This window comes from Cyprinodon variegatus, unplaced genomic scaffold, assembly GCF_000732505.1.
Source record: "Cyprinodon variegatus isolate N-32 unplaced genomic scaffold, C_variegatus-1.0 Scaffold87, whole genome shotgun sequence".
In the NCBI taxonomy this organism is placed as follows: Eukaryota; Metazoa; Chordata; class Actinopteri; order Cyprinodontiformes; family Cyprinodontidae; genus Cyprinodon; species Cyprinodon variegatus.
In genome coordinates this window covers 803,368-819,691 of record NW_015150540.1, presented here as the reverse complement: position 1 = coordinate 819,691, position 16,324 = coordinate 803,368, and the positions used below count along the sequence as shown (strand labels likewise).

The following is a 16,324-nucleotide window of genomic DNA, read 5'->3' as shown; positions in this document are numbered from 1 at the left end:
GAATTAATTTCAAATAATAAATAACAAAAATGAGACGGATGTTGAGTTAAATAAAAAGGGGTTAGTCTGCATGGCTAGTGTGCATGTCAACACTTCCTATAAGCTTCTTAAGGCACTAATGAAAGTGGTTGCTTATTGTCCAGAAGACAGATGGTTTCTATCTTGATTAAGTTTTAATTTTCCCCTTGGATGGAACTGACAGACTTTTCTGCTTCTGTCATAAACAAGCGTCTTTCTTTCATTGCTTCCCGTCTAAATGCTACCTCCAGGGTGACTCCTGGGACCAGAGCGGATCTGTGAGAGTGCTATTTTTTTTCTCTCCTGAGCTGACTTTTTGATTCTGTCAGCTGCTCTTTGTTTCGGAAAAGGCTGGAGCACCTTTGATTATTTATTTACATCATACTATTTGATATTCTTCAACTTTAAGGGATAATACCACATAAATGGAGATAAGTATTAATGCAACCTTGTTTTTCTCCTGAACCGTGCTCTTGATTTTTACATAGGCAGACTGATGGGAACTCCTGAAAAGCCTTACCATGCATATAAATAAGAGACAAGGCTCAAGTAAGTAAAAAGCAATGAGTATCGGCACTGTTAAAATATAGATATACAGGAGATTATATATGGAGTTTTTAAACCTCAGTAACACAGTTGCACTAATCTATGTTTGTTTGCCAAAAGGAAAAAACATAGAAATATTCCTGTTTCTACAAACTGTATGCCACTGATAATGTCCATAAACACAATGTTTATTTAACTTGTGAGTTTTAAGGGATTACAGCATTACTTGATAATTGTAAGAGAAATTAGGGTTACAGGTAATAAGTAATAAATAAAACTGCCTCAAGGAAACCTACACTCTCTGATTTTTTTCACATCATGCTCCATTTTTTTGTGACTCATCTGGAATATCATTTTATATAAAACAGCTACGACTGCAAAGATCTACACAGCTGAAAGGAAAGTATGACTCAGAAATGACTTTAGGTCTGGGTCTTGTCATCTTCAAATCTACTCTCTAATTGTTTTTTTTGTGTTGTTGTTGTACAATCTAATGCTCTCACATCTAGGCGGTATGGTATTGGAGGCATATCATTTCCAGGGGAAATACAGCTTTATGCATATAGTTCAGATCTGCTTGTTTAATTTAACAATTGTGAATAAATATTTATTTGTCTTCTGTGTAGGTAATATGAAGACGATCAAATTGAAACAATTACTCTCGTGGTTCCTTTTGCTCGGTGTAGTAAACCTAAGCATCCAGCAAGTGTCCAGTGGCAACCAAAGCTCTCGAGGACCGAGAAGTAAGCATCAGCCCCTCTCAGACCACTCATACACCCAGTGGGGCTCATTAGTTCTCCTGGTCAAAGGCCTGCTGACTTGAAGCAGAGCTCAATTGAAGCAAAAACATCTTCAGACCTGTAAAACATCTTTTATGAGGCCAAAAGTTACAACATGTCAAATACATACAGATAATGAGATTACTGCTAATACTGTCAGTTGAATCTCAATGTGTTTAAAATATCATGAAAATGTTTACTCATTTTTTTTTTAGTCCCTGCAGGTTTCCTCTATTTTATTTAAAAAAATGTATCTGTTGAAAAGCAATGGCTGACTTTCAGTTGTCCATTTTTATTTTTTTATTGCTTTTGTCAGATTCAAGTTATTTCTGTGAACAGTGATTTCCTTGAAGCACACACACACACACATATAGGTATACAAATATATATATATGTGTATGTATTCTTCATGTATCCTATTCACTCAGTTACAATTTTAGAATAGACTGATATATCAGACCCATTAAAAACTTGTTTTATGACAGATATGTGGGTTTTATAAAGAAGTACGTTTGTTACCTGCTCAAAGGCTATTCTTTTCAAAGAGTACATTTTTTAAGACAATTTAACCTGTACTTAAACTGCATTTTCTAATTAATCAAAGTTCACCATAAAATTAGGATTTACGTTCTGAAATATATATATATATTTTAAATGTTTAGATTGACTGATCTTTATTGTAATATCCAAAATGACAACATTTGCCTGTTATTTAATGTCTGTGAATCGAAAGACATTTTTTTGACCCAACTGGTATATGTTACTTAGGTGCCCTTTTTACGAAATACTTTTTAACTATAATTTGGTAAAGTTTTAACTTCTACTTAAGTTAAAGCATGCTGAAGTAGTGGTGTCCTTACCTGAGTAAAATCTCTGTTGTCCTCTGATTTCTGGTGATCACCTGCAGCATGTAGTCAAAATAAGAGCTGAAGTGTTACATTTTATTCCACTAGGTGGTGCTTAAGCTCTAACAATAACAAATCAAATAAAATCAAATCAAATTTATTTGTATAGCCCTTTACAATAGCCAAATGGTACCCAAAGTGCTTTACAACAAAGCCATAAAACAATACATAACACATACATATGTGTAATGTATTGTACACATACATAAAACATAGAGATACAATTAAAAGTGCTGTAGTGGTGCAGCGCTTCAGGACATTAAAAGCCTTCCAGAGGTGCATAGAAAGGAGCACACAGAAAGAGGACATCTAAGAGACAGTATTATCCTAGTCAGAATTAAATGCTAATTTAAAAAAGTGGGTTTTAAGCTTTTTTTTTTTTTTTTAAAGTCTGAGGTCAGTAGTGGTGCGGTATAACAAGAGCTCTAAGTAATTGATACATTGTTTTCTTACTGGCTAATGAAAATAATGTTATTTGTTTATCATTTTTAGAATTCATCACTGATTAAAGATAGGACAGTGTTCATATCTACTGAGACAAAAGGAAGTTTTTCAAGTGACAGGCTAGATGGGATCTCTGATGACTGTTGGATGGGCACACAAAAAACAAAAGCTTTAAACAATTACTACAGGAGTTTTTTTTTTTTTTTTTTTTGACTGTTGGATGGGCACACAAAAAACAAAAGCTTTAAACAATTACTACAGGAGTTTTTTTTTTTTTTTTTTTACCATTTTCCCTTTAGTGGTGCCACTGTTGCAATAGTGAATGTTTGATCCTGTGCTAATTCTTTTCCATTGTGCATTTCTTCTCAGGATCATCACAGGAGAGAACAGGGATTTGTGAAGTGGTTACTGCTCATCGCTGCTGCAATAAAAACAAGATTGAAGAGCGCTCTCAAACAGTCAAGTGTTCTTGCTTCCCAGGACAGGTAGCTGGGACAACAAGGGCACTGCCCTCTTGTGTTGAAGGTAAAGTTACAGAAAACACCTCGTCTCTTAAAGAATAAATATTTTGTTATGACATGAAAGTACCATCTGTCAAAGTTAGGTCACATTCACCAAAGGTGGCTGATTCCAAGGCTTTTAAAGCCCAAAGAAGCATGACATCTGATTGGGATATTTTTTATTTTTTCAAACAACTCATCTTTTATTTTTTTTGGAAGCTTGAATTGGAAAAGTGACCTTCTGCTCTTTTTTCCCTTTAGCTTCCATTGTGCGTCAGAAATGGTGGTGTAAAATGGAGCCCTGTCTGCAGGGGGAGGAGTGTCGAGTTCTCCCTGACCTCACTGGTTGGTCATGCATCTCAGGGAACAAAGTGAAGACCACAAAGGTGAGGAGGGGCCCAGCATTAGTCTGAGTCACAGTTCGATTCATCCATCCATCCAGCTGTTAGTGTTACCCGCTAGATTCCTCAGAAGGTTGTGGAGGTGCTGGGGCATATCGTGGCTGACAGTGGGCAAGAGCTGAAGCACACCTTGAATAGGTTGCCAATCCAAAATAGCCATTCAATTCAAGTTTATTTTTATTGCAACGATACGATAGCCATCCAGATTGTCTCAAGACGCAACACAGAAGTCTCTGCCCAAGCTCCCTGGAGCGTGCACTGAGGAAAAGAAATCAAGGGAAAGACACACACACACACAAAAAAAATCTGCCTTTTAACAGGAGGAAACCTTGAATGCTGCCAAGCTTTTTACAGATGGGATAGCGGGTGGAGGACTGATATGCATGAAGTGAGCCAGATATCCATGCAAACGGAAAAGAAAAAAAGTGACAGAAGAAGGAGATAGAGGGAGAGATCAAAAAGGCAAACCCATTTATTCATACCAACGTCACATTGGAGTTAGCCAAACTATTGTCTGCATACATGATCAATTCTGATGTTGCATTGCATTTACAAGAATGAAAATGGATAAAACTGGGAGAGCCAGCATCCAGAGTATTAATTATGGAACAGCTGAGTGGGCATACAGTGTGCTTATGAGGTTACTGTTGGAAGGATAAACAGAGCAATGAGGCAGATAACTGTGTCACAGATGACAGTCATTTACATTAGGGGTCGGTATGTGGGCACACTATAGAACAGATCTCATTAGCGAAATGGAAAGAAATGGAAAAACAGCCGTACACAATACAAAACAGGGAATATCATTACATTTCAGTATTTTATAGAAAAATACCTCTTTTTGTTGACTTATTTTATATGTCTTAAAACTTCATTTTGATGGATTCCACAATAAAGTGCAAGAACGGCTCCATTGGCTGTATCTAACCTCTTTCTCTTGCCAGATTTAGTGCGCTCAGAAAACCTAATTCTATAAGCTGGTGAATGATGGGGCCAAGAGGACAAACAGGAAATAAGCTGTGAACTAATTCAGCACACTAAAACCCATGTAATTAAATCTGACGGCCAAAGGAAAACCCCACCGCTTTTAGAAATGCGCTGTCTGTGAAGTTGGCTTTTTGTTGAACTGTTTTTTATACATTATTCATGGCAGGGGGGAATCATTTTACAGTGAAAGTGGGGCAGGTAGGCAACGGAAGCATGCCGAAAAAGATCAATGAACTCAGTACAGCCACAACACTGTAATCTTTAACAAAGGAAAAGCAGAACAGGATTCAGTTGTCTTTTACTGAAGGAAGTAGGATAACCTTTGGCTTAGAACAATTCATCCAAAAATATTCAGAAATCATAAGTCAAAAGGAAAAAAAAAAAGGAAAAATACATTAAACACAAATCCTACACCGTATAAAAAAAAACCCAAAGAAAATAAATCAAGGAGAACTTTGTGCCATAAAACATTTCCTTCTGCCTTACTCTGATGACAGGAAAAAAATAAAAATAAAAAAAATCACCGTTACTTTAGAGAAAATGGTTTCACACCAAACCAATAGCCAATCAGTCTGATTTCTGGAGAGGATCACCCCGAAGTGGAACCAAACCAGGGAATAGAGGATGTGACTTAAGAGCAGGGCTTATACATAGAATTAAAAAGAAGAGAAAAAAAAGAAGAGAAAAAAGATATATAGAGAATGCACCCTAAAGCTGCTTCTGTGTTATCAATTTCCTTTTAAGGAAAAGCTGTATGATAACATATTTGTTTGGTTATGTTTATTTAGTTTCTTTTTCTAGTGAAGTATTAGGGGAATTTTGACCAAAGTTACAGAGGTCTTCATTGCAAAGGAGTGCCTATAAGGAGGCAATAAGTGAAAGGTTAGAATAAAGGTGTGATTAAGCAAAAAATGAAAAAGACTTTGGTATAGAGTTCATACTGCTGTGGGCCAACAATTTTTAACATTACTTTAAGGATAAAACATTTAATTTGGCTTGAATTCATACTTTGCAATGACTTCTTCTGCACTACAAATAAAAAGGATCATATTCAGGACAAAGTTATGGCAAATATCTGAAATCATGCAGTGAAACTAGTTGCAATTAAAGGTGGAGATAATGATGGTGGCTGAGGTCAGCTTTGATAGTCAAACTCAAGTATTTTGCAATGGGGTTGCTTTTTAGTTAGCAACACCCGCAGTAACCTTTCTTGCAGTATTTTTAAGCTTCTGTGGGATGTTCCCTGTGTAATCTGGCTTGTTTTGTGTTTATCACTGATCAAAAATAATGGAAACCTGGCCTGCAAGCCACAGAGGAATAAGATGGGGAAGGAGCACCTCCAACTCAGATCTGTAAGGGTGATAACACCCTATAAAAGCAATTTAATCGCTTGATAACAGGCCAAGCAAATATCTCGCCTCTTTTTCATAGGGGTTGATTGATGATAATACTGAGCCAGCCTGACTTCTTTCTTTTTTTCATTTTGCCAAAGCTCGTTTTGTAATGGAGACTTTATACTTTACTCACCAAACTTCAGTAAATTGAGATCAGGTAAAAACTTGTAAATATAAAATATACACGGAAAACCTTTGAAAAGTAAAGGCAAAGAGGAAACCATGTGAACAGGGAATTTTCTTATGACCACAATCGATTCCATTTTTCTTGAAAAACTTAGTTTGATTCATTGGAATGCTTTGGATAGATTTTCTCCAAAATAGATTTCTTCCTGGTTTGTTCCACTGTCTCTTGTTTAGTCCACTTCTAGCCACTGGCAATGTTTTATTAATAGTTTTTTGTTGAGCAAAACCAAAGAAATTTTCTGAGGGTTGTGGAAACCAGACACAGCTGAGAATCTAAAATGTTTGAGAGCAGTTTTAAAAAAAAAACAAATCAGATGTAGTTAGGAGACTTTCTGTTTATTTTAAGACAGAAGGAGTTATAGAAGAACTGCCTTTTTTTTTTTTTCATAAAACTATTTGCACCAGAGGATTCTTTTAACATTTATCTATGAGATGTTTAAAGTTAGTTCATGAACCTGCCTCTGTGTTGAGTCTCTGGCTACTATAAATGGAAAATCATAATATTTTGGGCTGGTGTATAGAGAAAAATAAGACAAAAAGTTCTGCTTTGAAATTTTCCAACAATCTAATTAAGCCCCCAATGAAAAATTCCCTAGCTCTTTTTTATATTCTCAATGTCAGTAAACACTCATGATCCAGTGTGACACTTTATCTACCAGTTCAAAGTATTTGTCCAGCAGTCCCTGCAAGCTGTTGTCGAAATATCAGCATCTTAACATCTAAATCCTTTTAAAAGTGTGTTATGAACTGCTTTACAATAAAGGACATAATTTAAGATCTTATTAACCAGTTAATTATTATTATATTTATAAACTGAACCATGTGAACTTAAGAGGGAATGTGTTTCCTAACATTTGCAAAATACATTTACAGATTTATTGCTAAGAATACTGAATGAAGCAGCTTTGAAGAGTGCATTGCTCTGCATGTGAAAAAAATAAACTTCTTAGCCAGAGATAGTTTAGCTTTTCAAGCCAGACCTCAAGTTTAAACCCAGTTTTATTATCTGGACAGGGAAAGATTTGGTACAAAGATAGAAATAGATTTATTTTGAATGTCTGAATAGGAATGATTTTAGTAGACAAATGTCACTAAAAACATTTTAATACTTCTTAAAATATTTCATTTCACTTTCCAGATTCCCTCATAAGTTGTGTTTGTGATATTTGAAGTGAATCACTAATAGAGTAGAACTTAAATTTTATTTTTCTTTACATTGTATGCATGTGATCTATTAAGCTTTAGCCAAAACAATAAAATGAAGTATAAAACATGAGTATTGTCACAATAGTGATTTCAGTCAAAATCTGTAGAAAAGCTTCTCTGTCCAATAGTCTTACAAGGATCACCATTGTAAGTTTTTTTTCATTCCTTCTTTATAAAGAGTTATCCATTTTTGATAGTTTCTGTTTTATTACATGGAGTCGTGCACTTACTGTCAAGGTTATGTTAAGGTTTTAGATGACCCAAATACAGAGATGATGAGGCAGAGATAAGTTTAGCTGATATATTTGAGGTTCCAGAGGCAACAAAGGCAAAAATCCAGGAACAAAATAAGAAACCAAAAAACCAGGGGACACCAGGAATAAAGAACACACAGGGAGCAAACTGTGGAGCAACAGGAAACCTGCAATGAGAAAGATTGGTGTATATATGAGGAACAGAACAAATTAAGGGCTAATGAGCTGATGTGGGGCAGGTGTGGATAGAAGGGAACTTGGGGGGTGGCAGAGACAGGCACAAGGGGGAAACAGAGAGTAACTCAAGAATCACAATACTGCTTAAAATAACTAGAAAACAACTTCAATGACACAAAATGAAAGAGAAACAGTTATCAGGAAAACAGAATGTAAATGTAAAATGTACACTTACAATGTACAATTATTTGTCCACAAAGGGCAGGATCATAACACTTACTAGCATATGGATAAGTTTACCACCTATAACACATTATCTCTTGGTAGACTTCAGCTTCCATAGTTTATAGAAACTTGAGTCTAAGCTATGCTTTGATGATTGCTTGAAACTGGACATAGAAACCTGTGAATATCACACTAAAATAACCAACACATTTCAACACATTGAGCTTTCCTCTGTGTCAAAAAATACAAATCTATTTTCTCCTGAACAAAAAGTAGAGAAGCACTAACATTTTTCTTTTATATTTGTTTTTAGGTGGCACGGTAGCAAGACAGAAGCTTCTGGAAAAGAATTAAATTCTCACCTGACATGCTGGAGTCAACTTCAGACAAAGCAGAGGAAAAAAAATAACGGCTATTAAATTAAATACCTCTTGGCTTGGCATAAAAACTGCAGAAACTCACTATTTAATTTTCATGTTCTTTGAACAGTTTTATTTTGTGCTAATCCTCCATAGAGAACACTCTATTAAATTCAAGTAAAGATTAAATGATGAAGTTTTTTTTTTTTTTCCAATCCAAACAGCTTCTGCTAAAGTCTTTGTTTCTGTGCTTAAAATGCAGGGCACACTGTGATGCGCTCAATCAAGGTTTGGACCGAGCTGCTGGCAGACCCTTAAAAAGAGATTCTGTGGATTTTTCAGGTGGCAGAAAGTGAACCCAGTATGTGCCTCATGAGTCGCTGCTGCTTAAAGCAGCAGACCGCAAATACTAAGAAATTTATGATTACATGGTGTAGCAATTGTAGTCAGTGCTGTCCCTTACTCTTAGCTTCCTAACGAGGTCAGGTCCCTTTAGACTAGTCCTTACCTCAAAGAATCACTCTCACACATTCACATACTCAAGCACATGCATACAAAGGCAGTTTTTTACTCCAGTGGTCACAAGCCACCACCTGCAAGGATTTGATGGCATGCACACAAGCATGAAGTCCTGACGCAAAACAAGGACTGTTTGAAATGCTAATCATCAGTAGAAAGAAGCAGAAAAAAAAAGAAAAGTAGGTTCTTAACTGTAGACAGTCTTTACACCAGGCTGTTTTGTTTGTCTCTCTAAACTGAGAGCACCCATGGAGGAGATTCTTCTTATAGTAATGATTTAAAACACTGGCGTTTTCCTGCCTAGGAGCGAATCGTCGCCTCTAACAGAGCAGAATGTTTATTACCACTTAATCAGTTGTGCTTTTAATATGCATAATGCACATATTCCTCCTGGACTCATCCTGATTGCTTCTCTTTTATCTCTTGAAAAACCAAGCATTTTTACCTTCGTGAAAATATTTTTTTTCACCCTTTTTTAAATAGCACAAATTTAGCAGCTGCAAATCACTTCATTTTAGGCATCATGCTTGTATGAAGGCCACATGCTGCGGTGGCTGAAAGCACCTGAATTTTAAGCAGCTTTCTCAACATCACACAATTATCCATTATAATTGTCTCAGTTCAGACAAGATCTTTTTTCGGGCTATCAGATCATTCAAGAATTTTTGCAGGATTTGCTTTGTAAACATTGAAGTTAGAATTACTGTACCATTTGCTATTTGAAGAACTGTGAATGTTGATCATATTAATCATATAACTCCAGGATTGTGACCAAATGTTTGTGCCTACCCTAAAACAGGGAGGTGACTGAGTGTAAAGTACATTTTGCACGACAGAGTTTCTGTCAAATGTCACATAAAGGCTAAACTTGGCTAAAGCTTGAGGCACTGCTGAAGCATTTGGGTTAAAACATGTTTGAACTGAGCTGAACATGTGTTTTGCTTATGTAGAAGGTATTTCAGTAAAGGTTGGCAAGTACATAAGTGAGTATGCCATTTTAGAAACATTATATATATATATATATAAAACTTAAATATTGCATCCAAAGGGACAGATTTTAAATATGTTCAGTTAGAAGCCCATCTTTGACTATTTAAATGAATCTAAATAGAAAAGATATGATATAGTTTAAAGGGACAGCAATGCATTTTTGACTTGATGACCTTCTTTAAGACTGTAATAATACAGAAAGGTCCATATACAGTGTCGCCAAAGGTATTTACATACTTTAACTTTACATTTTAAGTGATTAGACACATTTTAATATCAAACACGTTAATCCCACATATGCCAGTTTCCTAATGATCATAAACCACATTAGGAAAAACGAGTTAAACAGAGCCTGTCTGAAAACATGAAGCATTTGATTTAAATTAAGAACTGGTAATATGTAATTATCACCTATTAGTCTTGAAATGGTTTCAAAGGGGAATTCAGTGGATCATAGGGGAATCAATTATTCTGATCTATCCTTATTCTATTTAAAGGAACCTGGAACAACATTTAAACCAACTCAACCCTCAATTGTTTCATTTAGGATCAAACTGTGTCTTCCAATACATGTAAAGTAAATCTAGCAAAGAAATTAAAGATACCAACAATCACCCAAATGTGGTTGTATGATGCTGCTAGTTGAGCACCTGAACAGCTTAAAGGAGAGCATCCTCTGACTACACTAAAACAATTTATCATGATCTTAAACCTGGAATTTGACCAAAAAACAGAAATAAAGCACAAATCCTAAAGAAAAAAAATATTTTTTTTACTACAATTATTTAAAATAAAAAAAATATTATTGTGACTTAGGCTTGGGGACTCTGCGTGTCTGTTGAAAGGGAAGCCTTTCTGACGTGTAACATTAAAACTTACTTTAAAGAGAAAAGAAGTCAAGCATTTCAAAACTGTACTAGATAACACTACTGAAGCATTAAACCCACTACTCACATTACTGTGGTTGACTGTATCAAAGGCAGATGAAAGATCTCATAAAGCTAAAACAGCATGGTCCCTTGAGTTTGCAGACAATATGAAATGGTGCATGACCTTAAGTGCTGAATTTTCTGTGGGATATTTCTTTTGGAAAGCTTTAGTCTTACCTATTTCTAAATGTATCCATACCCTGTTAATCATCTTAGGGTTTTGGAGCCAATTCCAGCAAACAAAGGTTTATTCTGGACAAGACTCCAAAAAAAAAAAAAAAAAAAAAAAAAAAAAAAAAAGGCAGAAAAGAGAAAAACTGCAATACAGTAATACAAAAAAATCTTCAAAATATCAGTCAATTAGGTGGAGCAGTAACACACTGTTCTGTGTTCTGCTGCACAATGCGATGGATGATATTATATTATGGAAGGTTTATAATATTTCAGGGCACTTTCTCAGTACCTATACATTAGCATATGAGAAAGTGCGCTGAAACATTATGCTTTTTTTGCAGGGGAATGAGGCAAAGGTTATTATAGAGCTGCTTTTTTAATGGACTAAGAAGTCAACATCACTCAATTAGACAGATGCAACATAAGAACACTTCATTGTTTTTTCTTTTAACTTTTACTTTGAAAAACCCCTTTCCTTTTGCCATTGTCTTTGTAATCTCTGTTGTGGGCAAAATGCTGTTTACATGTTTTTATTGGTTAGTATGACAAAAAAACGCAGTTCTTGTAGTAATGATCTGTAAATCATAAAATCTTTTGAATTGTCCAACTTTTCATTTCAGTATTTTTGTTCGACTGAGAAGAAAACACATTTAGAATTATTTTCTTCATGCCAAAGAGAGTGATTTTAATTAAAACAGTTTCAATTAAATTTGAATTCATACAATTTTTTATATTTAGGCCTTAGTTTGCCGGTCATCCAGAGCGCATTCACAGGTTGCACTTGTTCCTCATTTAGAACTGCTACAGCCTTATTCCTTATGGTAAGAAATTAATCTCCTCATTCAAAAATAGTCACACAATACAACAATGGAAGTTTGAAATAAAATCGGATTGATGGTGGAATTTTGTCATCATTGTGTATCCCAGAAGAAGCAATGAATTATGAGCTGTGAGTTACCCAAAGTATCAAACAGCACAGGTACCAAGAATTGTGGTTTACATAATTTTGTGTTGCATATCAGTTTATTCAACACCTGTTTGGAAATTTCCAGGGGTGCTAATTATACCAGAGGTTGCTACAATATTGCAAGTAAATTAAACTGCTGGATAATATTCCTTTTAGTCCCTGCAGTTCATAAGATGCCTGTGTCCCACTCTTCCTCGATGAGATGTTTTTCATGTAGGATTCCTCTGAAATGCAAAGTTAATTGAACCTAAAGGTCCAGTGATTCCACTACTGTTTTTAATGCTTGAAAGGATTTTGCCATGTAAACTTTGAAAAGGTCAGAAAGCTCACGAGCTAAAACTTTACAGAATCTGAATAGGAAGTGAAGCCAATGTAAATGTTTGATCAAAGGCTTAATTCAATATATTTTTTTTCTGTTTACTTTTAGACAAATCTCTTTACTTATATGTACATGCATGTATGTACTTTAGCTGTCATGCCTGTAACTTTTGGAATAATAGTCTGTGAATCACATAGAGTGGATGGAGTTATCTTTATTCTTACTTTTTTAAATTAAGAATTCTTTTAATGCAATAAAGGGTAATCTTTTAACATTCAGGGGGCTTTTGTCAGTGTTGCCATCCTCAGATTTGTGTTTTTAGCCCCAAAATACTCAGGACCATCACACTGTTTTTTTTTTTTTTTTTTTCTTAAGGTGGTTTGAAGCATTCAGAGCATTTTCAGATGTGTTTGTGATCCAAAAACTCTTCTTACAGGGTCTTACAGTACAAAAGTCCAGGAAACATGCCGTGTGGTAGTCTACCTTTAATATGTGATATAACACTTAAGTCTCACAGAGAGGTTTTATTTATATAGGAACTTGCGTTCAAATGACTACAGGTAGAAAAACTCTTAGCAGCTTTCAGAAGACTTTGCTTTAAAAATTAAACAGGGAGACGACAGGAGCCAAAATAATGTAAATAAGTTCATGAGTATTAAAAAAGCTACATTCATAGTTGAAAATGGGAGTGCTAATAATGGAGGTTTGAATAATGTGAATAATATTTTACGATGATGTTTGAGGAAAAGAAAAGGATTAAATACCTACAAAATGAGATGGAAATAATTATTCGACATTTGAGAGTCATGAGTCACTTCATTTTTATAATACAAACAAGATTCCTGAGTAATTACTATGAGTCCATTTGAAAGGAGTTTCTGGATGATATGTGGGAGGGCATCTTTGGTCTCTAAAGTATCCAGGGGCAAATTAAAAAGGTGTAGTTCATAGTGGATTATGTATAGCACTGAATCTAATTCAGCTCACAGGATACTTTTTGGGGCTTTGTGATGATTAATATGAACAGCAATTCAAAACTTTAGTGTGGGAGGGACATTATGACTGTCTGTGTCTGTGTTCTGAGTCTCTGATGCAAATTTTACCTATTTACCCCATGGTAGGTTTGTCTGTTTAATTTTTCTCAATGCTAATTTTTCAAGGCAGGTTTTAAAAAAAAATCATGTTTATCTCACTTTGCTGTCTAAGATATATATACATATATATATATATATATATATATATATAAAACACCACAGATGAAATAATTCCCTCCTGTCTGACTGTTTGCATTCACACTTCATTGCTCAATGGCTTTTCAAACCAAATACAGTACTGAATTTACTCTTTAAATGCACAGTACAGTTTATTTACTTTGTTCAATGAAAAACTAGTGAAAACTTGGCATTGAAAAACTTAACATTTCAGCCCAGAACACGATAGGCAATATATGAAGCAGGGATTTTTGTTATTGTCAACCATAACCTAACCTATCTATTTCCTTAGCAATATATAACTTCACATTAATTCATCATAATCAAGTCCTGTATGAAGTAAAAATAACACCACTGTCCATGCAGAATACATTTAAAGGCTAGATTTAGATTTCAAATCACACTTTACTAAACACTGCAACATGGACACTTTGAGGCAGTTTATGTGGTACAAGGAAGGCAGCACTGACATCTGTAATGATGTGCAATTTGTTAAAATAAGGTGTTATTGGGGATTTTTATGTGTGGTTTTATTAGAGTTACATAGGTTAAGGATTTTTTGTTATGTTTTATGCAGTAATATAATTTTATGCTGTTTGTTTTCTCTGTCTCATTTCAGTTAGTCTAAAATTCAGCTCTTTTTCTACCACCTGTTCCTGTTTTGCTGTTCACACCACCTGCGCTGTGTTATTGCTCTGCCTCCGTTAGTGTAAATAGTCCTTTGTTCTCTGTCAGATTTTCATTCTTATTTTTCCCAATATTTTTTCCAATGTAACAGACTATTAGCTAATGCTACGATCTTCTTTTTGCATCAGACTTGAGTTAAAAATTAGTCTGCATATATAGGTTTATTCATTTACACATGGTATTTTCATCTATAATTTATCATTAGTATTGTAAAACAGAAATCCAAGATGTACATTTTTGTGAATATTTTTTTCCAAGCAAGTTCTTTCCCCTTTTTTTAATCTCTCTATGAGCTAAGCTACCTTTAAGCAGAAATTCTTAGAATCTTTCTTTAATCTTTAACAACTGTTAGAAAGACATTTGCCATAACAATTATTATATACATTAAAGAATGTAGACTTTATTAGAGCTTCATTTCTAACACCGTAAGTTTGCAGTGCTGTCGCAAAGTATTTATATATGTTTGTATTTTTCTATTTTATTTTCACATAACATATACAATATAAAGTGAAAAAAAATGTATAAAGAGTTTTAATTTTTTTTTCTGGTTTGACATACATTTTATTTCAGTTGCACTGGGTAGATATCACAGAACATTCAGCTTTGCACGCCTAGAGACAAATTATTTCTGATTCTTCTTTGAAAAGTGTCTCAAGTTCACTTAAACTGCATAAAGAATTTCAATCATTTTCAAACTTGCCACACATTCTAAAGGGATACAGCTATATGTGAATATTAAATTGATATAAATTGCAGTTCTGATTGGATCATTGCTTCTGGAAGGTAATCCTAAACTTTAAACAGGTGTCCTTCCATGGTTGCTTTTTATTTAGCATCATCTATATTCCAATTAGAGCCCCTGTTCCTGCTAAAGAAGACCATACTCAAATCAAGATGCTACCATTGCCACAATTCATTATGGGAGTGGTGTGTTCAGGGCATTTATTTTCTTCCACACCTAGCATGTGGCTTGAAGGCCAAAAAGTTCATTTCTGATTAGGTCTGATCTGACCAGAGTATCTTCCTCCACATGTTTACCGTATTGCCTACATGGCCTATGGCTAACTTTAAATATAACCAATTATGTCTTTCTTTAAACAATAGCTTTTTTAGAGGAAATTTTCGATAAAGGTCAGACCTGTAAGNAAATATAACCAATTATGTCTTTCTTTAAACAATAGCTTTTTTAGAGGAAATTTTCGATAAAGGTCAGACCTGTAAGAAAAAGATTAGTAGTTGTCTTATATACATATATATTAGAGCCCCTCAGCTGTGGCTATGGACCTCTTTGCTGCTTAAAGCACTCATTGGTAAGCATATTATGTCTTTATAAGTAAGCTTTATCACTGTACTTTTTCCATTTTTAGAAGTTAGATTCAAAAATTTCTCATATAATTTTTAAAACTTGGGATAATGTTTAATAATTCAACTTGCTTCCCACTTCAACCCCTCCCTCTGATCTGTCATCTTTGCTAGTCTTGATGATGCTGTTGGTTTTCAAATCTTTTCTAACAAATACCTAGCACATCATCAACTAGTAAGGTGACCTCTAAAGCAAATCAATTAAGGATATTAAAGAAAGGTGTGCCATTTTTACATTTTAACCTGTAAACTATTTCAAAAATCACGTTCCACCTCCCTCTTACTTGATAATAATGCAAAACTTGACGCAGTGGTGTCACTGAAAAGTCCAAGAACAATACACAGAATTTGTTGTGTAATGTGAAAAATTAGGGAAAATATAATTGAGTCTGATTTCTATTTTATCTTATATTTAAGTCAGTGCACACAGAACCCAGCTGACTGATTTTGGTCATGGTTTATGTGTTATAGATTTGTTTGTTATATAAGTTTTTTTAGCATTGCAAGATATATGCTGCAGTTTGCGAACAAACAAGTAAACAGATGTAAACAAGTATCTGAAATAAAATAGCTAAAGCAGCTTATCAAGTATGATGCAGGACTAGAGGGCCGTGCCTTTGTATGTTTAATTAACTCCATCCTAATTTCTCAAACTATTTTTAAAGTCTTTTGTATGGGTAATTGTGATTTACTGTCACTATCCATTAGGTGTAAGTGTGAGGGATGAGAGGTGGGGACAGAAAATAACCTCGAGCAAGAAACTGCACTCACAGAGAGAGATTGGA

The 16,324-nt window shown here is 34.7% G+C and overlaps 1 protein-coding gene across 1 annotated transcript; it reads left to right on the top strand.

The window, feature by feature from the left end:
- Positions 1–409: 409 nt before the first annotated feature.
- On the top strand, positions 410–8,478 carry LOC107083894 (protein FAM19A2-like). Its single transcript, XM_015373434.1, has 5 exons — positions 410–567; positions 1,191–1,307; positions 3,062–3,217; positions 3,454–3,578; positions 8,336–8,478. Exons 1-5 carry the CDS (start codon positions 540–542, stop codon positions 8,345–8,347), a joined length of 438 nt encoding a protein of 145 aa, XP_015228920.1. The 5' UTR covers positions 410–539; the 3' UTR covers positions 8,348–8,478.
- Positions 8,479–16,324: the final 7,846 nt, after the last annotated feature.